We start from the raw sequence: 24572 nt of genomic DNA on the forward strand, positions 1-24572 counted from the left end.
AATAAAATATAAATAAATAAATAAAAGTAATAAATCAGAATCAAAATAGGTGGGAGATTGTATGTATGTATATTTGTATGTGTTTATCTGTAAACTTTGATATCATTTTTTTTCAAAAAAAATTAAATTATTAAATCAGAATCAAAATAAGAAATTGAGACTATAAGAATCCACTGAACACATAGCCTCATCCTTCGTCAACCACCACCAACTGCAGAGTGGGGGGCAAAGAGCCCAGTCAGCGGGGAGCAGGTCTGAGGGGCCCAATCTCTGTTCTGGTTCTCTCCAAGCTTGGCTTTCTGCAGGAATGGCTTCCCATGCCTTAAGCCAGCAGGGTCCTTCTCTCCCACAGATGATGCACAACCCCTTCCCCAAAGCCCCTCCCTCCCCCACTTCCCCATGGGGGTCCCCCACACCACCCATCACTGTCTCCTGCTTGGAGCACTTCAGGGTTTGGAGCCCCCTGAGCTGAGCTGCCTGGCACTTCTGAATCACCTCCAGCAGGTACAGCTGATCTTCCTCCAGCAGCTGAAAGGCAAATGTCAGGCTGTCAGTTTCCTGGAAGGGAGGGCTTCTCTGCATCTGAGAGTGCAGAGTGGGGGGCAAGGGGGGCAGGTCTGAGTCCCTGGTTCTCTCCAATACTCACCCCTGGGGGAGGGATGTGCAAAGAGAAGGACATGGGGACAGGTGAGTCCGTCCCTGAGCACCTGGCAAGGCTATTCCAAGAGTTTTCTCCTGGATTCCAAGTCCTACTAGACACAAGGGACACCCCAGGCCTTGGGGGCTAATCCTGGCCTCCTTCGACCAGAATGTGGCTCCCCAGACTAAAGAGATGGGCAATATCCGGTTCCATTCAACCCTTTTAAAATTTAAATATCAAAACACATCCCAACTTTCAGAGCGTGTGAATCACATGAGGGAAAAGACCGCTGTGCCAGTCACAGAAATAGGACTATACTTCCTTCTCCCACCTTTAAATTAAATTTCTACGTAACGAAATGGAATCGACCCAAGTCTGCCTTCCTCCCCAAACCTCAACTTCCACTCTTCAGGCCAAAAGACAACACTTCCCCATCCCCGGGAGAAACCCCCTGGCCTTTCATTGGTAGAGCCGCCTCCTTGCCGGTGGCATTTACCTCAGCGCAGCGCAGGGAATGACTGAGCGCGCGGCGAGATGCTTTCAGCCTCGGACACTTGACGGGTTCTGAGATGACCATGCAGGCCAGATTCACGACCCTGATGGGCTGGATTCGGCCCACAGGACATAGTTTGAGGACCCCTAGTCTACACTGACTGGCAGCAGCTACCCAGAGTTTCAGGCAGGGATTTCGTCCAGCCCTTGCAGGAGATGTCAGGGTTTGACCCAGGGACATTCTGCATGCCAAGCAGATAATCTAGGGCTCCCCATATTTCTTTTTTTTTTATAAGAATTTATTGGTTTTACAACAAACAACATACAAATATAACACCCACATTAACCCACCCCCAACTAGAAATAAACAAATACACAAATACCAATAATTCTTCTTCTTATGCTGTAAAAAAAAAAATCTTGGTCGAATCTTGGTACAGACTTCCCCTGCCTTTTCGCCTTCGGTTCCAATCCCAAATATTACTTTAATAACATCTTATACCATCTTAATCTTAAAAAATCCAAATATCTAAAAATTAAAATCAAAAGCTTCTTTTTAACAAATCTTGTTTCATAATAAACAATATTTTCCCATTCTTAACTTAACATAGATCAAATCATGTTATAACTTCATATTAATTCCACACAAGATTCTGGTTCTTATCCCCTTATTTTCAATATAAATCATAACAAATATCTTCATTCACTATAACTGCTGTTAATAACAAAAATTTAGAATACCTCTTTTCTTTCTCTAAAAACTTAAAGTCTTGACACACCGGTTTCAGGTTACCATAATACATTCTTTTCCTTTATACCTTAATATCGTTCACCCTATCCCCCTTCTGTCCATTTTCTTTGGTCGTCTTGCTCCAGAGCTGCTCCTCGAAGTATCCTTTTTCTTTACATAACCACAGATCCAGACTAAATCCAAAGTAGTCCTTGCATAGAACATCAGGGTGCGCACCTTTTCCCCCAGCCTCTCCGGTTCATCATCACATTCTTCTTTTATTTGTAGATATAAACATAAAGTTCTCACCTTCGCTCCCAAGCTCTCACCTCGGGAGTTAGATATAACAATTTTCTCCGTCCTGGGTCTGCCACCCCCAAGGGACGATCCATTACTCCGGAGTAGCCATACCTTTTCATCCTGTTGTTCAATCAGCCCCTTCAGTTCTGTGCCAAGGCTCTCCTCCAATGCAGCCATTTCCTGTACAGTCTCCTCTGTGGGATATAACTTTTTTAACATATGACAGTTCAATATTTCCAATTTTCGGTTGAGCAGTTCCAGTCTCAATAAAATAATCCTTTCTTCATGGGTCATTTCACAGTTCGTAACCAAGTCAAAAACAAAGCCGAGCATGGCAGAAGCGGGCATAGGTATCAAATTGCAGTTTCGGTTCTCAGACTTCTCCATCTTGCCAGTAACTTTCCATTCAGTCAAAGTCTTTCACGGCCATTTTCCCTGAATCCAGGGCGCAAGAACCAAAAATTTTAAAAAGAGATACTGTCCACCAGTTTAATCCCCAAAGGGAAATCCATAAGTCTCACTTATCAAATTTTAAATACTTTGTAGCCATCGCTGTAACAGCAGTCTCTTAAGCTGGTTATTTTCTATCTCCCGAAGGGAAAGAGGCAGGCTCCCTTTCCAAATGTCCCCCAGGTCGTCAACAAGGCACAAAAACAGATCCAATCCAATACTCACGACACCGGGATTCTTAAACTCCAACTTTGACAGGTAGAACGTTAACGCACATCGCGGGGGCAACCGCCGCTTCGCGTCCCGGTTGGGGCTTGTCCCCTGAAGCCCGGCTCCGTTTTCCCTTCACCCCCACTCCCCCTTTACAGGGGGAGCGAGGGAAGGGTTCGGAGCCATAGTGGGCATAGCCGGGGAGCCCAGGGTGCGGGACGCTCTTCCCGCACCCCATCGGAGCCCCGCTTAGCGGTAGCGGGGCTCCAACCCCCGGGACGGGCTGGGTCGCCTCGCAGCCGAGGCAACCCACGACCGCTCCGCCATTGCGTCGCCGCCGGAAGTCAGGGCTCCCCATATTTCACTAATATTTCAACGTTATGCTGTTAGCAACCGTGGAGATTGCACCTGCCTCTTTAGAAAGGAGAACACTCAGCTGATCAATTGAATAATTTTATTTATTTATTTATTTATTTATTTATTTATTTATTTATTTATACGCCACGCATCTGGCTGGGTTTCCCCAGCCACTCTGGGCAGCATCCAACAAAATATTAAAATACAATAGTGCATAAAATATTAAAAGCTTCCCTAACCATAATAACAACAACCATCCATTTTCAGTCCATTGAATTAGCAATTATGCATTTATGGAAAGGGAAATGGCATACTTTTGTATAGTACAATAAGAAGCATGCATAAGAAAATATTACTTATTTATGATGAGTATACACTTAATATGCCAGGAAGTTTGGAAAACTCAGCGGTGGCCAGAGGATTGGAGAAGATCAGTCTACATCCCAATCCCAAAGAAGGGCAGTGCCAAAGAATGCTCCAACTACCGCACAATTGCACTCATTTCACACGCTAGCAAGGTTATGCTTAAAATTCTACAAGGCAGGCTTAAGCAGTATGTGGACCGAGAACTCCCAGAAGTGCAAGCTGGATTTCGAAGGGGCAGAGGAACCAGAGACCAAATTGCAAATATGCGCTGGATTATGGAGAAAGCCAGAGAGTTCCAGAAAAACATCTACTTCTGCTTCATTGACTATGCAAAAGCATTTGACTGTGTCGACCACAGCAAACTATGGCAAGTTCTTAAAGAAATGGGAGTGCCGGATCACCTCATTTGTCTCCTGAGAAATCTCTATGTGGGACAAGAAGCTACAGTTAGAACTGGATATGGAACAACTGATTGGTTCAAAATTGGGAAAGGAGTACGACAAGGCTGTATATTGTCTCCCTGCTTATTTAACTTATATGCAGAATTCATCATGCGAAAGGCTGGACTGGATGAATCCCCAACCGGAATTAAGATTGCCGGAAAAAATATCAACAACCTCAGATATGCTGATGATACTACCTTGATGGCAGAAAGTGAGGAAGAATTAAAGAACCTTTTAATGAGGGTGAAAGAAGAGAGCGCAAAATATGGTCTGAAGCTCAACATCAAAAAAACTAAGCTCATGGCCACTGGTCCCATCACCTCCTGGCAAATAGAAGGGGAAGAAATGGAGGCAGTGAGAGATTTCACTTTCTTGGGTTCCATGATCACTGTAGATGGTGACAGCAGTCACGAAATTAGAAGACGCCTGCTTCTTGGGAGAAAAGCAATGACAAACCTAGACAGCATCTTAAAAAGCAAAGACATCACCTTGCCGACAAAGGTCCGTATAGTTAAAGCTATGGTTTTCCCAGTAGTAATGTATGGAAGTGAGAGCTGGACCATAAAGAAGGCTGATCGCCGTAGAATTGATGCTTTTGAATTATGGTGCTGGAGGAGACTCTTGAGAGTCCCATGGACTGCAAGAAGATCAAACCTATCCATTCTCAAAGAAATCAGCCCTGAGTACTCACTAGAAGGACAGATCCTGAAGTTGAGGCTCCAGTACTTTGGCCACCTCATGAGAAGAGAAGAATCCCTAGAAAAGACCCTGATGTTGGGAAAGATGGAGGGCACAAGGAGAAGGGGACGACAGAGGATGAGATGGTTGGACAGTGTTCTCGAAGCTACTAACATGAGTTTGGCCAAACTGCGAGAGGCAGTGAAGGATAGGCGTGCCTGGCGTGCTCTGGTCCATGGGGTCACGAAGAGTCGGACACGACTGAACGACTGAACAACAACAACAATAGGATTTATTTGTTTATTTTGAACTTCGCTTGGTTCCTCCTTGGTAGCCAGTGCAATTGTTTCATCAGTGCTCTAACTCAGGACCCGCTGCCTTGGGGGACATCTAAGAGCAGTTTGGCAGGGGAAATGTCTCCCTTGGGAGGGGGTGGACTCTCCTTCCTTGGAGGTTTCTAAGCAGAGATCGGACGGCCATCTGCCATGGATGCTTTAGCTGAGATTCCTGCATTGCTGGGGGTTGGACTAGATGACCCTCGGATACCCTCCTATCTCTCCACTCCTGAATTCGAGGAGGAAGTTCCTTGCCTCCTGCAAAGACCTTTCCCTGCAAGCTGTTCCTCTGGTTTCTGGCCAAGGGAGGGAGATGCTCAGATTCCATCTAAAAGCCTCGGCTTTGCAAGGGTTAATGGGAACTGATCTGCCTTCCTAGAGAGGAGAGGAAGCAAACACGTGGGGGCCAGGTCCTCCAGAGCCAAGCCCCCTCCCTCCCCAGTCCTTTCCTGCAAGGGCTGCATGGCTGTCCCCTCCTGGGATCTGGTGAGTCTCCTCTCTCTCTCTCCCCCCAGAGGGTGCAGTGGGGAGGCGGTGGGGGTCCCAGGGCTGCAGCAGGGGAGGATGCCAGCCTGGGGGGGCCTGATCTGCTCATGCAGGGGGAGGAGAGGGTCCTGCCAGGGAGGGGCGAGGTCTGCAACGCTCTCCTTCCTGGAGATCAGAGGATCCCAAACTCATTTGGCCCCCCTTTCCCAATAAAATGGCTCCCACGAAATCTCCCTTCTTCAAACAAAGGAGTCCCTAGGACTTTAACTCTGTGTGACATCGCTCAGCGTCATTGCACAACAGAGGGAACATGTGCAAATGGTTTTCCAAAGCTGGAAGAGCAGGTGGACTAGCCCCCCCCCAAAAAAAAAACCACGTGGAGGAAGGAAGGAAAGGTGAGAGAGAAAGGCCAGGAATAAAGAGAGGGATCCCAGCCCATAGTCTGGCTGCTGCATTGCAGACCAGTTTCCCAGTCGTTTCCAAGGGCAGCTCCACATGGAGGCCACTGCAGCAATCCCCTCGCACCCAGAGCAGGGCATCCCAGGACCACATCCTCTCTGTCCCAAAGGGATTGTTGCTGGAAAAGCAGCCAGAAATGGGCGCTGCTACTCACTGAGCCTCCATGGAGCTTGGAATCAAAGGCTATGTGTGTGTTAAGCTATCTAATAGAATAATAATCATAATCATAAATTACCCACCTAAATTTCAAGGGAGATGTCTTTAGCCCTGCCCACTTGGCCCTCAGGGGGTTGGCCAGATACATACCTGGCCCTGAGAGTAAAGTAAAAGGGACCCCATCCCAGGAGTCTGTCTTGAGAGCTGCAGAGAGTCCAAGTACAAAAAAGGAGACAGAAGTGTGGGGTGGGGGTGGGGGTGGGGAGAAACTCCTGAGGACCCCCGGGTGAGGACCCCCACTAGAGCCACGCATCCATTTTTCACAAGATACAAACATTTCCCTTGTCCATATCTGTCTCTTTATTGTTTAAAATCACACAAATCATATAAATAAACACACACATCACATATATTCACATCTTCACACATACATACACTTACATACTTTTACATCAAACATAAATGCTTACATACATAACAACTATCCACACTTGTACTAACACCTTCTCAAACCTCCAATTATCCTCTCTGCATTTCGTGATATTATAATGACTTTACAGCTATAATTTCCTTTTATTATTCATATTTTTCTTCTTTCTTTCACTTTCTATTTGCTTGTTCAAACATTCAATCTAAGTCTGCTGTTAGGATTCCATTTATACCACTACCTAATAAGTATTCCTTAAATATCCTCCAATCTTTCCATACTTCCTGCATCATCTGTCTTCTTATTTTACCTGTTGTTTTGGCTAATTGCAAATATTCTAACATTAAGTTTTGCCAGTCTGCTATTGTTGGCACAGCCTTATTTTTCCAGTTTCTAGCCACTAGCATTCTTGCTGCTGTTGTGCCGTACATACATAATACTCTTTTTGTTTTTTCAATTTCTTCTGGCAAAATACTTAATAGGAACATTTCTGGTCTTTTTTTAAATGTACATTTTATCAATTTTTTGAGCTCTTCATATATATCATTCCAATAAGTGCTTATAACGGGACATGTCCACCACATATGCTTATATGACCCAATTTCACTATTGCACCTCCAGCACCAAGGGGATCCATTTCTATACATTTTTGCCAATGTTTCTGGTGTCTGGTGCCACCTGTACATCATCTTTAGTACATTTTCTCTTAAATTGTAGCAGGCTATAAATTTTATGTCTGCCTGCCACAATCTTTCCCACTGCTCCATTAAGATGTTATAACCTAAGTCCTGGGCCCATCTCACCATCACCGATTTTACTTCTTCCTCTTTAAGCTCCCATTCCAATAATAAATTATAAATGCGTGAAATGTACTTCCCTTTGCTTTGGAGCACTTCTTTTTCAAATTTTGATTTTTCTTTTGCTAAGCCAATTTTTTTGGCAATTGTAAATCTTTGATATATTTGAAAATATTGCAGCCAATCCGTAAGGTTTTCTTTAATTTCTTCATACTTTTTCAAATATAATTCATTATCTTTTTCTTCCAATAACATTTGGTATGTGGCTCTTCCATATTTAATTTTTTGATTGTAATTACATCTATGGGTGAGGTCCACAGTGGAATTTTTGGTTCTAATATTCCTTTAAATTTCACCCAGATTAAATATAGTGATTTCCGTACTAGATGGTTAAGGAAACCCTTGTGGACCTTCACCTTTTCATATAGCAAGTAGGAATGCCAGCCATACCTATTATCCACACCTTCCAAATCAAGAATTTCAGGATCTTTCAAAGTTATCCATTCTCTTAACCAGTTTAACCCTGCGGCCGCGTGGTAAAGTTCTAAATTTGGCATGGCAAACCCTCCCCTTTCTTTCCTATCAGTTAACAATTCATACTTAATCCTCGGTCTTTTGCCGTTCCATATAAATTTTGCCAGATCTCTTTTCCATTCCTTAAAACCTTTCATGCCCCCCAGAATTGGTATTGCTTGAAATAAGAATATCATCTTTGGTAGGACATTCATCTTAACGACTGATATTCTTCCCCATAACGAAAGGTGTAGTTTGTACCATGTTTCCATGTTTGTTTTGATTTCTTTCCATGCCTTTTTATAGTTATCCTCAAATAGGTTAATACTTTTTGGTGTTATATGGATTCCTAAATATTTCGCTTTGTTTTTAATTTCTAATCCTGTCAATTGGTGCAGTTCTTCTTTTTCTTGTGTTGTTATTATTAAATCATCAGCGAATGCTCTTACTTTGTAGGTATTTTTCCCAATCACTATTCCTTTTAAGTTTTTTTCCTTTCTGATGTTATTTAGAAGAACTTCTAATACCAGTACAAAGAGCAAGGGCGAAAGAGGACACCCTTGTCTTGTTCCTTTAGTTATTGGGAAGCTGTCCGTTACATTTCCATTTATTATTAGCCTCGCTCTTTGCTGCTTATAAATTGCTTCTATGGCTCTTCTCATATTTTCTTTTAATCTAATTTTCTCGATTTGTCTTTTCATAAACTCCCAGGAGATGTTATCGAATGCCTTTTTGGCATCCAACAGTAATAATGCTGCCTTCTTGTCTATTTTGAACTCTAAATATTCTAGTATATCTATTATATTTCTTGTGTTATTTCATAATTGTCTTCCTGGTATGAATCCTGTCTGATTAGGGTGTATTACCTCTTTAATTACTTCTCTCAGCCATTTCCCTTGTCAGTTCTGACTTCATGCATTGACTGGAAGGCAACAGAAACCAGGTTGATTAATCTCACAAAAATCCCTTCAGTTGCCTCCACAGTCCAGTGTGCTTGGAAGATCTCACTGTTCGTTTCATGGATGAGGAGTGGGCGTTGCTGGATCCTGACCAGAGAGCTCTACATAAGGACATCATGGAGGAGAATTGTGGGATAGTGGCCACTCTTGGTAAGGCTCCCTGTGGGATCGTCATATCTGCCTGGAAATTGAAAAAATACCTCAGGTTTGGTTTTTGTTTTTGCTCCTGTCAGTCTTGGGTTGACCAAAGAGATGACTGACATTGGAGATGGAGGGGATGCCATGACTGGGCCAAACAAAATTTATCCCAGAGAAGGGCCAGGCTTTTTGAATCTCAGGTAGTAGTAGCAGTGATGATGATGATGATGATGATGATGATGATAGTAATAAAGTGGAACCTCGGTTTACAAACTTAATCTTTTCCAGAACAGGAGGTACCACTGTAGTAATAATAATAATTTTAATTTATGCCCCAGCCACTCTGGGCGGCTTCCAACACATATATAAACATGAAACATAAATAATAATAATCTGATCCCATATAAAAAGAACATTAACTTTAAAATGAACAACTTATACTAGTGGCCAAAATTGGGGAAACCTTTTGTGAAAAGTGTATTTCTGAGGTTTGATTGGTCATAACACCACTTTTGTGTGGAGTAATACCATAAAATTATATATCAATGGAAAGATAATTTAATGAAGAATGTAATGCAAGAACTTTTATGAAGGAGTGTTTATTAGAACAGCAGTCATAAAGAAAAAACTTCAAACCTTTGGTAACCATTGGTAACCTTTAGCTTTAATTATGGCCTTGCAACGCCTTCCCGTGAAGTGAACTGAGTTTTTAGTTCTGCAGTTGTAATAATGTGAAACCTGGACTGAATTATTGGCTCTGTTAATTGGGCTTTAATGCTGGGTTGCTTCTGACTAACAAGTCAGCTTCATAGATTTTGATTGGGTTAAAGTTTGGGCTATTCCCAGTCAATTCCAGCAGTGGAATAGGATTATCTTGAAAACACCTTTTGCACACAGCAGCAAAAACAAAACATGGAGCTGAATCCTGCTGAAATAGAAAATAAATAAATCTTTCTATAAATATATATATAAATGTTTCAGTATCTGGGAAAAGATCACTTGCAGAACTCTTCAGTTTGGGCTCAAGTATTTCATTCCTGGATTTTGGGGCATTTACATTCCCATTAATGACGCAAATTTTGCCCACAACTGATTCTTCTCCTCGCGTATTTCATGCCATCACTACCAAGCACGGAGATTTGGGTCTCATCACTCCAAATAACACTATCCCACTGTTCTGCTGTACAGTTGACATGGGTTTTAGCCCAGTTTAATCTTTTCAACCTTTGCTTGAGAGATAACAATGGCTTTTTCCTTAGAGTTCTAACATTTAGACCAGTCCTTGCACTCAACTTCACATATATATCAGCATATCATCTTGTCTACACCTAGATGATTTTCTTCTGTCATGTAGGGACAGTCTCTCCATTCTTCAATCATCACTTTCCTTTGTGCACCTTTTCCTGCCTTTACCAGTCTGATTTTGTAGTGACTGAGTCTCCTTATGCCTCTTCAAAAATATAGAAAGGCCAGCTTTGCTTAAGTATTCCCCAATCTCTCTTCCAATTTCTTCATAACTGTATCCTTGTTCACTTAATAGCACTATTTTACATCGCTTTCTGGGTGACCAGTCAACTCTTTTTGTCATTTCTATAATGTTATTATGATCTACAACCTCACTAAATAAAAGAACACAAAAAACCAACCAACTTGATAGCAATCACATAACACACTGACAAAAGTCAAGCTAAGAAAGTTGTGCTTCCTTTTTCTGGTTATTTGGCTATAACGTTTTATAGAATACGAGTAATTGAAGAAACTTTGTTGGATTGCATTCTTGATTAAATTATCCTCCCATTCATATAAAATTTTATAACATTACTCCAAAAGAAGTGGTGTTATCAGCGATCAAACCTCTGAAATACACATTTTCCCAAAACGCTGCCACAATTTTAACCACTGTTGTTGTCGTTCAGTCGTGCCTGACTCTTCATGACCCCATGGACCAGAGCACGCCAGGCACTCCTATCCTCCACTGGCTCACGCAGTTTGGCCAAACTCATGCCACTCGCTTCGAGAACACTGTCCAGCCATCTCATCCTCTGTCGTCCCCTTCTCCTTGTGCCCTCCATCTTTCCCAACATCAGGGTCTTTTCCAGTGAGTCTTCTCTTCTCATAAGGTGGCCAACTGGAGCCTGAACTTCAGGATCTGCCCTTCCAGTGAGCACTCAGGGCTGATTTCTTTAAGGATGGATAAGTTTGATCTTTTTGCAGTCCATGGGACTCTCAAGAGTCTCCTCCAGCACCATAATTTGGACCACTACAGTATATCAAACAAAGCAACATTCAACAACTCATCAGAGTCTAATAATAAATATGTTGGCTAATGACAAAAAACACAGGTAATGAACACATACCCAACTCCCTTCAGTTCTTCTCCATTTGTTCCTGAGGCTCTAATCCTTTTTTGTTTCCATTGCAGATTGTGATGAATTGGAAATCGAGAACAAGGATGACCAAGATAAAATTCCCAGAGAGGAAAAGCCATGTAAAAATTTGGAGTATGCAGAAAGCTGCAGTCAGAGCTCCCATTCAACCTCCAATAAACAAAATCTCATTGGAAAGAAATGCTATCAGTGCAAGGAATGTGGAAAGGACTTCAGGAAGAGCACCTCTCTCACTTCCCATCAAAGAATTCATACAGGGGAGAAACCATATCAGTGTGTGGAATGTGGAAAGAGCTTCAGTCAGAGCTCCCATCTCACTTCCCATCAAAGAATTCATACAGGGGATAAACCCTATCAGTGCTTCGAATGTGGAAAGAGCTTTAGTCACAGCCACAGTCTCACTTCCCATCAAAGAATTCATACAGGGGATAAACCCTATCAGTGTATGGAATGTGGAAAGAGCTTTAGTCACAGCTATTGTCTCACTTCCCATCAAAGAATTCATACAGGGGAGAAACCATATCAGTGCATGGAATGTGGAAAGAGCTTCAGTAAGAAAGTGAAACTCACTTCCCATCAAAGAATTCATACAGGGGAGAAGCCCTATCAGTGTGTGGAATGTGGAAGGAGCTTCAGTCAGAGCTCCAATCTCACTTCCCATCAAAGAATTCATACAGGGGAGAAACCATATCAATGTGTGGAATGTGGAATTAGCTACAGTCAGACCTCCTCTCTCACTTCCCATCAAAAAATTCATACAGGGGAGAAACCCTATCAGTGCTTCGAATGTGGAAGGAGCTTCAGTCATAACTCCCATCTCACTTCCCATCAAAGAATTCATACAGGGGAGAAACCCTATCATTGTGTGGAATGTGGAAAGAGCTTCACTGATGGCTCCTCTCTAACTTCCCATCAAAGAATTCATACGGGGGAGAAACCCTATCGGTGCTTCGAATGTGGAAAGAGCTTCAGTCAGAGCTCCAGTCTCATTTCCCATCACAGAATTCATACAGGGGAGAAACCCTATCAGTGTTTGGAATGTGGAAGGAGCTTCAGTCAGAGCTCCAAACTCACTTTCCATCAAAGAATTCATACAGGGGAGAAACCATATCGGTGCTTTGAATGTGGGAAGAGCTTCAGTAGGAAGGACAGTCTCATTTCCCATCAAAGAGTTCATACAAGGAAGAATCCCTATCAGTGTGTGAAATGTGGAAAGAGCTTCACTGATAGTTCCTCTCTCACTTCCCATCAAAGAATTCATACAGGGGATACACCCTATCAGTGCGTGGAATGTGGAAAGAGCTTCAGTCACAGCTCCAAACTCACTTCCCATCACAGAATTCATACAGGGGAGAAACCCTATCAGTGTTTGGAATGTGGAAGGAGCTTCAGTCAGAGCTCCAAACTCACTTTCCATCAAAGAATTCATACAGGGGAGAAACCATATCAGTGCTTTGAATGTGGAAAGAGCTTCGGTACAAAGGGGAGTCTCACTTCCCATCAAAGAATTCATACAGGGGAGAAACCATATCAGTGCTTTGAATGTGGAAAGAGCTTCAGTAGGAAGGACAGTCTCACTTCCCATCAAAGAATTCATATAGGGGAGAAACCCTTTCAGTGCGTTGAATGTGGAAAGAGCTTCAGTCAGAGATCCAAACTCACTTCCCATCAAAGAATTCATACAGGGGAGAAACCATATCAGTGCTTTGAATGTGGAAAGAGCTTCGGTACAAAGGGGAGTCTCACTTCCCATCAAAGAATTCATACAGGGGAGAAACCCTATCAGTGTTTGGAATGTGGAAGGAGCTTCAGTCAGAGCTCCAAACTCACTTCCCATCAAAGAATTCATACCGGGGGGAAACCATATCAGTGCTTTGAATGTGGAAAGAGCTTCAGTAGGAAGGACAGTCTCACTTCCCATCAAAGAATTCATACAGGGGAGAAACCCTATCATTGTTTGGAATGTGGAAGGAGCTTCAGTCAGAGCTCCAATCTCACTTCCCATCAAAGAAGTCATACAGGGGAGAAACCCTATCAGTGTGTGAAATGTGGAAAGAGCTTCACTGATAGTTCCTCTCTCACTTCCCATCAAATAATTCATACAGGGGAGAAACCCTATCAGTGCATGGAATGTGGAAAGAGCTTCATTCAGAGCTCCTCTCTCACTTCCCATCAAAGAATTCATACAGGAGAGAAACCCTATCAGTGTGTAGAGTGTGGAAAGAGCTTCAGTCACAGCCACAGTCTAAGTTACCACCAGAGAATTCATACAGGAGAGAAACCCTATCAGTGCGTGGAATGTGGAAAGAGCTTCAGTCAGAGCTCCAAACTCACTTCCCATCAAAGAATTCATACAGGGGAGAAACCATATCAGTGCTTTGAATGTGGAAAGAGCTTCAGTAGGAAGGACAGTCTCACTTCCCATCAAAGAATTCATACAGGGGAGAAACCCTATCAGTGTTTGGAATGTGGAAGGAGCTTTAGTCACAGGCATAGTCTCACTTACCATCAAAGAATTCATACAGGGGAGAAACCATATCAGTGCTTTGAATGTGGAAAGAGCTTCAGTCAGAGCCACAATCTCTATTCCCACCAAAGAATTCATACAGGGGAGAAACCATATCAGTGCTTTGAATGTGGAAAGAGCTTCCGTAGGACGGACAGGCTCACTTCCCATCAACGAATTCATATAAAGGTTGAAAAAACCATTATACAGTTTTAGGAATCACGCAAATCAGCCTCTCTTTAACCAGACCTTTTGCTGATTGACATCTAATGCTCTTTTAAAATGTGGTGTTTTGTGTTTTTATGTTGTAATCTGAGATCTATGGGTGTAGGGAAAAGAAGCCAACTCTTAAAGGCCTAGGGATCTTTGCCCCCCCCCCATTTTTTTCAGGAGGTGTGGCTTTTACCACTCGTTTTGGAGATGTCGTACTGGGGAGAGAAGTAACGGTTTTATTGACTGACCAATGAGAAAGCCCAGGGATGGAGCCTAATTGTTTAAGGCTCAACACAGGGATTTTGGCAATTAGTTCGGATGGTTTCTTTCCCCTCTTTTTCTTTTCTTTTTAATCCAAGCTTTTCTTGAAACAACATATATACATAATTACCAAAATTACCAATAATTCCCTAACATAAAATATAATACCTAAATTACAACAACTACATAATTATACGCTTATAAAACCCACCACCCACCCTCTACTTCCCTCCACAGGAATTTGCCTTCTTTATATTTCTTTATACCCTTTGTCCTTGCATTCTATAGTAGATTATATTTGTTAAATTCTGATTTTTCGTTTCTTTTTTGGTTTTATTATTGCTTACATTGTTTATTCTAAGCCTATTAGCATGTCGTTTTTAGAACAATATTTTGACATATAATCTTCGAAATACTTCCACTCCATTCTTAACTTTTGATTTGATTGGTATCTTACATTTCAGCTTAATTTTGCCTATTCTATATACTCACTTAATTTGCAAATCCACTATTTCCTGAGATTTACATTGAGTGGCAATCACTACCCTGGCAGCTGTTGTTGCATATAAAAAGATTTTTTTTTTTCATAAGTGGTATATTTTTGCCCACCAGCCCTAACAGATAAGCTTCGGGATTTTTTTTTATCAAGGGGATTTTTAACATTTTCTTAAGTTCTTCATATATTATGATTCCCCAAAAATTCTTTATTTCCTTGCAACCCCATCACATATGAAATGTTGTCCCAGGTTCCATGGTACATTTCCAACAAAGGTTGGATTTTAATTTATAAATTTTGGCGAATTTGACTGGTGTTAAATACCACCTGTAAAACATTTTACCAAAGTTTTCCTTTATTGTGTAGCAGGTGGTAAAGCGAATATCCTCGCGCCAGAGTTTCTCCCATTGTTCTAAATATATAGTGTTGCCGATGTCTTGTGCCCATTTGACTATTGTTTGTTTTACTTCTTCATCCATTATATTATAGTCCCATAATAGAGTGTAAATTTTCGATAATAATTTCTTATTGTTTTGTAGTATAATGGTGCTAAATAGCGATTGTTCTTTAGTGAAACCTTTTCTTTGGTCTGCATTAAACATGCTTTTTAATTGTTTATATTGCCAATTATCCATCCCATATTGTTTTAATTCTTCATATGTGGCAAGAACCACCTGGGTAAAGCCTATTATACCTAGTGCCTTATTCCTGTATTGGTTATGTGCTTTACATATATACATTTTGCTTTAGAAATCATAATTCTTAATAATGCATCTCTCACCGTGCTCTAAAAAGCTGAACTTTGGATAGTAAGCGCATTTAGTTGCGTCTGCAGTTTGCGAAGAGGAACATTCTATATAGACACCCAGGTCAGGATGACATGATGTCTTGCAAGGCAGGATATGAAACTTGGTTGGTTTCCATATAGATGTTCCAGGGTGTCTGATAAAAGGGGATTTACGCCATGCCTGTCAAAAGGGAAATTTTTGCTTTGCTTTGCTGATAATACTGAATATACGGAAATCACTAATGAGCAATTCCTAATAAGGAACATGTATCCTGAAATTTTGGAAGGAAGAAGTAATCTTTATATGGTCAATAGGAAGGGCTATGCCCAAGTTTAGTGGTCAATGTTGTGATACTTTGTGTGATGTCAAAAGGGGTATAAAAGTCCAAGACACCCAGTGTTCGGGGCTCAGTCCATTTGCCACTGGGCCTATTGCTGCCAGCAATAAAATCTTATTTTCTTTTTCTCCAAACTTTTGTGCCTGTGATCCTTGAGAGTTATTTTTCAAAGGCAATTGGGTTCACTCGCAACATTTCCAATATTTTTCTATATGTTTCCCTGTTCGGATTCATATTGAGTTTTTTAACTGCATGGGCTTCTAATGGAGAGATCCATAAAGGGATTTGTAGCTCTAATAGCTGTTTATATATATTCCAAACTTTAAACAATGAATTTCTGAGTACAGTGGTACCTCGGGTAAGGACGCTTCAGGTTAAGTACACTTCAGGTTAAGAACTCCGTTTAAGAACAGAAATCATGCTCTTGTAGCGCAGCGACAGCAGGAGCTCCCATTAACTAAAGTGGTGCTTCATGTTAAGTACGCTTCAGGTTAAGAATGGACCTCCGGAACGAATTAAGTACTTAACCCGAGGTACCACTGTATATGATTTTTGAAGCCGTTATGTACCTTTACCTTTTCGTACGCTAGGTAGGCATGCCATCGATATCTATTGTCGAAACTTTCTAAATTTAAAATACTGGTGTTTTCCAATATAATCCATTCTTTTAGCAATGCCAGACATAGTATAATTTTAAATTTGGTAATGACCGTCCTCCTCTCTCCTTTTTATCTGTTAAAAGTTTATACTTTATGTGTGGTTTTTTGGTTTGCCATATGAATTTTGTTAAATCTTTTCTCCTTTCCTCAAAACAATTTTCTTTAATTATTATTGGTATTGTTTGGAACAAATATAACATTTTTGGTAAAACATTCATCTTAATTATAGATATTCTCCTCATTAATGTCAGTTTTAAGCTACTCCTGGTTTCTACATCTCTTCTAATTTCCTTCCAGAACTTTTCATAATTGTTTCCAAATACCAGTAGATTAATATTTTTCATTGTCAATTCTATACCTAAATATTTTGCTTTTGTAAGAATTTCCAAACCTAATTTCTCCTGTAATTCGCTCTTTTCTAATTCCTGCATATTTCGTACCATAAGTTTTGCTTTTGACATATTTGTCTTGAAGCCCACTACTTTCTCGAAATCATTAATTATCCTCAGTGCTTTCATTAAACTGGTTTATGGCTCCTCATTTGTCAATATAATATCATCCAAAAAGCTCTAATTTTGAAGACCTCCTTGCCTAATGTAATTCCCTTTATCTCTTTCTTTCCTTATTTCTGAAATCAAGATTTCCAAAGTTAGTATAAAAAGTAGCAGTGAAAGCCGGGTTGTCGTTGTTGTTCAGTCATTCAATCATGTCCGACTCTTCGTGAACCCATGGACTAGAGAAGGCCAGGCGCGCCTATCTTTCACCGCCTCCCGCAGTTTTTCCAAACTCATGCTAGTCTCTTTGAGAACGCTGTCCAACCATCTCATCCTCTGTTGTCCCCTTCTCCTTGTGCCCTCCATCTTTCCCAACAGCAGGGTGTTTTCTAGGGAGTCTTCTCTTCTCATAAGGTGGCCAAAGAACTGGAGCCTCAACTTCAGGACCTGTCCTTCCAGTGAGCACTCAGGGCTGATTTCTTTAAGGATGGATAAGTTTGATCTTTTTGCTGTCCATGGGACTCTCAAGAGTCTTCTCCAGCACCATAATTCAAAAGCATCAATTCTTTGGCGATCAGTCTTCTTTATGGTCCAGCTCTCACTTCCATACATTACCTTTCTCTATATTTAAAAGATCCGTCTTTTCGCTATTTATTACTAAACAGACCTGCTGGTTTTAATATATTTCATTTATTGCTCTGCAGTAGTTTTTGCCCAGCCTTGCTGCTTCCACTACTTCCTGAAGATATGATCTTGATAGGTTATCGAAAGCCTTCTTGGCATCTATTAATATAAATGATGCTTTTTTATTAGGTCTCAATTCCAAATATTCAATTAGATCGATTACTATTCTCATGTTTGCTTTTATATGCCTATTTGGGAGGAATCTTGGTCTTGGTCTGGATCTATTACATCCTTTAGAACAGATTTCAGCCTACTTACTGTGAACTGGGGAAAGCTTTGCGCAAAGGACAGCTGTGCAAAGATGCTGCTGGCCACCAGGTTTCTGGTCTCCTGGCTTTCTTCAATGGTGTAGCTTTGGAGATGCTGCGGGAGAGAAGAGCGTCTCAGAGTCAGGCTGTAACGGATCTGCCCTTAGGCAGGGTATGGTCAGAAACCCCAGCATGTGAAGAGTTAAGATTCCGTCTGTTTGAGTGGCAGTTTGCTCGCAGGAGGCGGGTCTTTTCGCCCTTTAAAAGGAGGGAATGGCAGTTGGTCAGGGGGGAGAATGAGGGAGTGAGTGGTGACTGAGGGAGAGAGGGTTAGAGATCAGGATAGTGGTGGGTAGGTTAGGCTAGGTCGAAGGTTTAGTATGTTATACTGAATAGAAAAACTTTTATGCTGTTATGAAACTGCATTTAAACTTTTGATTCTCTGAAACCGTTATGCTCTATAAAGAAAATAAAGACTAGTTTTGTTGCTATAAGTCAGTTGTCGTCGATTCTTGGGTCCAGCGGGTTATAACTGCTCTTGAAGGGGTGAACCCAGGGAAGAGTCCAAACTGTCCTGCGGGGTGTTAGTTTGTGTCTTAGGGGTTTCACTCAGGAGGGGCTAGCGGGCTGAAACATTGTTTATTCCACTGAGTTGCTAAAAGGGTTTAGCAGACTCCTACAGTGAGGGATCTAGAGAGAGAGACCCTGGGGCTGTAGGCAAAAAGGTGTTTAACCCCTGAAGCCCAGAGCAAGGAATATAAACAGCCGCGGCAGCTGGACAAAGACACTCCGGTTACTAAGATACTCCCGTTTTGTAACTACCAGGGAGTTAACTTCATTGACGGACCTCCGATGGACAGGTGGGGGTGGATGATTAGTTTGACCCGGAACACATGTGCAATAAAAATAAATAAATAAATCAGTAACAGGAGAGGGGAGTGTGAAAGGGAGGTTCGTTGCTGTACTGTGAACTGGGGAAAGCTTTGCGCAAAGGACAGCTGTGCAAAGATGCTGCTGGCCGCCAGGTTTCTGGTCTCCCCGCTTTCTTCAATGGTGTAGCTTTGGAGATCCTGTGGGAGAGAAGAGCGTCTCAGAGTCAGGCCAACTCTGGGCCAAAGCTCTTTCTCCACACTGGACAACCCTAAAACCACCCTGATGTCATCATGACACCTACATTGAGTAGCTGGAGGAGGGTGGCAGCATTGGGGGCCTCTGTAAGGGGACCCTCCTGCAGGCGGTGGAACGGACCCTTCAGATCCTTTGGGGAAAGAGTGGTTAAGTCCGGGGTTGAATTACGTAAGAGACACCCAAAGACAAGCTAAAGACAAAGGACCTCCCTCCCTGTGGTGATGCTCCTCAGGCACACAAAGAAGTCCCTCAAACATGCAGAGCAGAGGAGAGACATCAGCTCCTAGGGGGGGCAGTCAGAGGATGGTTTCAACCCCAAGGGCCAGGCTTGGCTTTCTAGGGGATCCACAACCACATGTCCTAAGCCAGCAGGGTCCTTCTCTCTGGCAGATGCACAAGCCCCTCCCCAAAGCCCCTCCCCTCCCACCCCCACCTCCCCATGGGGGTCCCTCCCCAGGATGGCCTCTGCTGTCCGGTGCTTGGGCACCTGAAGGGTGTGGAGGCCTCTCAGGGCAGCTGCCTGGCAGCTCTGTATCACCTGGAGCAAGAAATCTTGCTCCGGCTCCAGTGGCTGAAATGGCAAAAGTCAGGCTGTCAGTTCCTCTTGAGCGGAGGGCTCCTCCGCATCCGAGAGTTCAGAGTGGGGGGCAAAGAGCCCGGGCAGTTGGGGGGGGGGGACACAGATCTGAGGGATCCTCTCCCTGCTCTTGTTTTCTCCAATACACACTTGCTGGATGGAAGAAAACCTAAGAAGAGGAAAATATGGGGACAGGTGACTTCATCTCAGAGCATCTGCTGGCCCAGTTCTTCCAAGAGTCTTCTTCTGGATTCCTCAGCTTCTCCTCAAAGTCCTACTACAGGGGTGGGACACCCCAAACACTGGAGCAGATGGAGCCTGCAGCAGGTGCAGCTATCTGGCTCTGCATCTTTTGACCAACTGTCCCCCCCTCCAGATCCTGCACCCTGAGCTGCCACCTAGCCCTTCATTGTCCACATTTGCTCACCTAACATCACAGCGGGGGCACCCTGTTCCTCTGCCGGCAGCTGAACAGGGCCCTCAAGCGCCTGAACCTAGAAGGGAGGAGCAGGGTGGAGAGAATGACTCAGGAGCCTCAACAGGTGGGGTGTGTTTGTGTCTGGGGGGGGCGAGAGAGGAAGGTGGTGGAGTCTTCCTTAGAGCCAGAGAGACCCCCATGAAGGGGGAGAAGGCCGATGGCATTGGGCAGCTGGAGAGATGCAAGATGGAACCAGGCAGAAGTGTAGTGGTTGTAGGGCTGGGCTAGGAGGAGCTGGGAGAACAGGGTTCGAAACACGACTCAGTCATGAAGTGCCCTGGTGGACCCTGGGCCAGCCTAGCCTAATTCACAGGCTTGTTTTGAGGATAACAATTGTTGGCAGGGAGAGATGGGCAGTTGGAGAGATGCAAAATAAATGTAAATAATGAGAGGGGAGAGAAAAGGGGAAAGCTGTGGAAGAGTGTGGAGGAGCTGAGCTCTCTGGAAAAGACTGGCCGGGTAAATTTCTAGAGAGCCAAGGGGCTAGAGTGCTGGGGACCCCAGGACACACACACACCAAGAGAAAGGGAAGGAATCCTACTTACAGCCTGCCCATTTCTTCCAGGAAACATTCCCACCCTACTCTCTAAACTAGCTAACTATCTAAAATGCCCATCCAAGCCTAACTCAGACCCCCACCCCAAACCCAGCCCTAAGCCTATCCCTAGCCCTAACTACCGGTACCCCTCTATGTACAAAAGAAATATATACAATATATATACGAAATAGGCACAAATGTGCACAAAATAAAAAGGTAAAATAAAAATATTAAACTAAAGAACAATAAAATAAAAATATTAAAAAAGAACAAAAATATTAAAATAAAAAAAAACAAATCAAATAAAAACAAACAAACAAATAATTAACCACGAAAGCTCGCCCGTGTCAAGAATCTCAGTGGGCTGAAATCAAGAAAATCAACCAAAATAAAAACAACAGCTGTGAGGAGGAAGGAGGGCTATGGGCTGCTTTGTGCAAAATAAATAAAATAAAGTGTTTTAAAAAAATATAAATAAATAAATAAAAGTAATAAATTAAATCAGAATCAAAATAGGTGGGAGATTGTATGTTTGCATGTATTTATCTGTAAGCTTTTTTTAATAAAAAAAATTCAATAAAAAATTAAATTATTAAATCAGAATCAAAATAAGAAATTGAGAATATAAGAATCCACTGAACACCTCGCCTCATCCTTCGTCAACCACCACCAACTGCAGAGTGAGGGGCAAAGAGCCCAGCCAGAGGAGAGCGGTCTGAGGGGTCCAATCCCTGTTCTGGTTCTCTCCCCATTGGCTTTCTGCAGGAATGGCTTCCCATGCCCTAAGCCAGCAGGCTTATGTTATGTACTGAGTTGAATAGGATCCAAAATCCAACGCTTCGTCCCTGTCTAAAATCCATTTGCGGATTTTGTCTTTATCCCATGAGGTGAAAGCGGCAAAGTCTGGGGAGGGAATAGCGTTCGCAAATGGTCACCATGCCTTTTGACCAAGTACGACTGGTGGTAATGGCTAGAAAGGCTTGTTTGGCAAGTGATGAGTTTGAGGCTTCTGCAAGTGATTTATAGTAGATGATTATCCTCTTGCGACTCTAGATGGAAGTCCCAATTCCAATCTTAGTTGGGCAGATATGGTCCCATTGGACAACGCTCAGTATTTAAATACTTGGGCATTACCTTCCACCATAGACTATCTTGGTCAACCCACCTAAACACAATCACCTTGGCCGGCTGCCAAACCTTGGGAGCCCTGGTGAAATTCTTCTATGCAAAAGGAGGCCAGCTGGTGGCGCCAATCAGAAAGGCCTAATATCAGCAAAATACCCCCAATGCTGCTATATGGGGTGGAAATATGGGGGGTGGAATCTGAAAACACTCCAGCGACTGGAGACTCTGCAAAAGCTCCTGGCAAGAAAATTTTTGGAACTCCCCTCCTATATTTCAAGGGAGATGTCTTTGGCCCCGCCCAAAAGGTTTTTGCCAAGTGGGAGAGGGCTGAGCTGGGTGGACTCAGCTTTGCAAGGGTTAAAGGGAACTGAGCTGGCTTCCTAGAGAGGACAGGAAGCAAGAGGGCGCCAGGTCCCTCCCTCCACAGTCATTTCCTGCAAGGGCTGCATGGCTGTCCCCTCCTGGGATCTGGTGAGTCTCCTCTCCCCCCCCCCCCAGAGGGTGCAGTGGGGAGGCGGTGGGGGTCCCAGGGCTGCAGCAGGGGAGGATGCCAGCCTGGGGGGCCTGATCTGCTCATGCAGGGGGAGGAGAGGGTCCTGCCAGGGAGGGGCGAGGTCTGCAGTGCTCTCCTTCTTGGAGATCAGAGGATCCCAAATTCATTCAGCCTTTCAGAAAAAAATGACTCCCACGAAATCTCCCTTCTTTAAACAAAGGTGTCACTAGGACTTTAACTCTGTGTGACATCACTCAGCATCATTGCACGACAGAGGAAACGTGCAAATGTTTTTCTAAAGGTGGACGAGGAAGGGGACTAGCCCCCCCCCAAAAAAAAAACACCCACGTGGAGGAAGGAATTTAAGGTGGGAGAGAAAGAGCAGGAATACAGAGAGGGATCCCAGCTCATAGTCTGGCTGCTTGCTGCATTGCAAACCAGTTTCCCAGTCGTCTCCAAGGGCAGCTCCACACGGAGGCCAGTGCAGCAATCCCCTCGCACCCAGAGCAGGGTATCCCAGGACCACATCCTCTCTGTCCCAAAGGGATTGTTGCTGGAAAAGCAGCCGGAAATGGACGCTGCTACTCCCTGAGCCTCCAGGGACCTTGACATCAATGGCTGTGTGTGTGAGTTAAGCTAATAATATTTCAAGGGAGATGTCTTTGGCCCCACCCACTTGGCCCTCAGAGGGTTGGCCAGATAAATACCTGGCCCCCAGAACAAAGAAAAAGGGACCCCACCCCAGGAGTCTGAATTGACAGCGGCAGAGAGTCCAAGTGCAAGAAAAGGAGACAGAAGCAGGGGATTGGGGTGGGGGTGGGGAGCAACTCCTGAGGACCCCCGGATGAGGACCCCCACTAGAGCCAAGCATCCATTTTTCACAAGATAGAAACATTTCCCTTGTCAGTCGGTTCTGACTTCATGCATTGACTGGAAGGCAGCAGAAAACAAGTTGATTAATTTCACAGAAATCCCTTCAGTTGCCTCCACATTTTCAGTTGCTAGAAGGCTAGAGACTTATTTCTTCTCCTCTTCCTCCTCCTTCTTTTCAAAAAGATAGCTCATGGTCTGGGATGCGGTGCAGTCCAGCCCTGGTTCCCAGCAAGACTCTTCCATGCTTGCTCAGGGAACCATTCCCACCCCCACCCTCCAAATTCTTTAACAGAACAATGTGTTTGCTTTGTAGGATTAGCTAGAGCTTTTCATTAGGACAAGAGGCTTCCTGAGAGCACAGATGGATGAGCGAGACTCATCTGGCCCTGGAACAGGAAGAGGCCATGCCACCCAAACTGGGAGCAGTGGGGGATTCTGGGAAAACACAGTGCAGAAGATCCTGGGTGAGGAGGACACACTCTGCTCAGAGATCCAGAGCCAGAAGTTGAGGCAGTTCTGCTGCCAGGAGGCCAATGGACCCCGAGAGGTTTGCAGCCGACTCTACCACTTTTGCCACCAGTGGCTGAAGCCAGAAAGGCACACGAAAGCTAAGATGCTGGACCTGGTGATCTTGGAGCAGTTCCTGGCTGTCCTTCCCCCGGAGATGGAGAGCTGGGTGAGGGAATGCGGAGCGGAGACCAGTTCCCAGGCGGTGGCCCTGGCCGAAGGTTTCCTCCTGAGTCAGGCAGAGGAGAGAAAGCAGGTGAGAGAGACTTTCCTCTGGGTACTCCGAAGGGGCTCCAAACAGGACAGGGAACATCCCATAATGGTCTGCTGATGGGGAAAGCATCCATGGAATGAGATCTCACACCTTTCAGGTCTTTGTCATTCTCTTTCTAATATTTCTCCCCATTCTCTGTTTTGAATCCTTGTTTCTGTTTCAGGAAAAGGATCGTTTTGCAGAAATGGACCTGGATTCCTGTGAGGCAGAGAGGCCTCCGTTGGACACCAGAGAGAGGCCACTGAGTAAGGAAGAAGGTGGGTTTTCTCTGTTTGGTCTCATTCTGTTGGTTTTCCAACTCATCTGAGGGTTCTTTTCATGTTGTTTTGGGGGGAGAAAGTTGGGAACAAGGGTCCAGAGGAGGGGAGATGTATTTCTGCACAACATATGAAATGGGCACAAATGCCCAAATGCTCTCAGCAGCTAAGGCTTTCTCAAAACCCATCTGTAGTTAGAGATGCCCTGTTTCACCTGTGAGAGAAGCAGACACTCCTGCCATCCTGTTTACCTTTTTTCTCTTGCAGGTGACAGAATGATGCGGGCAAGACCTCCTGATCCATCTTTTCATGG

General features: G+C 43.7%; 1 protein-coding gene across 1 annotated transcript in view; it reads left to right on the forward strand.

The window, feature by feature from the left end:
* Positions 1-8857: 8857 nt before the first annotated feature.
* LOC117045042 (zinc finger protein 850-like) overlaps positions 8858-24572 on the forward strand; it is a 43916-nt gene continuing 28201 nt past the window's right edge. Inside the window, exons 1-3 of the mRNA XM_033145828.1 lie at positions 8858-8948; positions 11359-13782; positions 18870-18875. Coding sequence (XP_033001719.1) covers positions 8858-8948; positions 11359-13782; positions 18870-18875 — 2521 coding nt within the window. The remainder of the gene's footprint in view (positions 8949-11358; positions 13783-18869; positions 18876-24572) is intronic.

This window comes from Lacerta agilis, chromosome 4 (genome assembly GCF_009819535.1).
Source record: "Lacerta agilis isolate rLacAgi1 chromosome 4, rLacAgi1.pri, whole genome shotgun sequence".
In the NCBI taxonomy this organism is placed as follows: Eukaryota; Metazoa; Chordata; class Lepidosauria; order Squamata; family Lacertidae; genus Lacerta; species Lacerta agilis.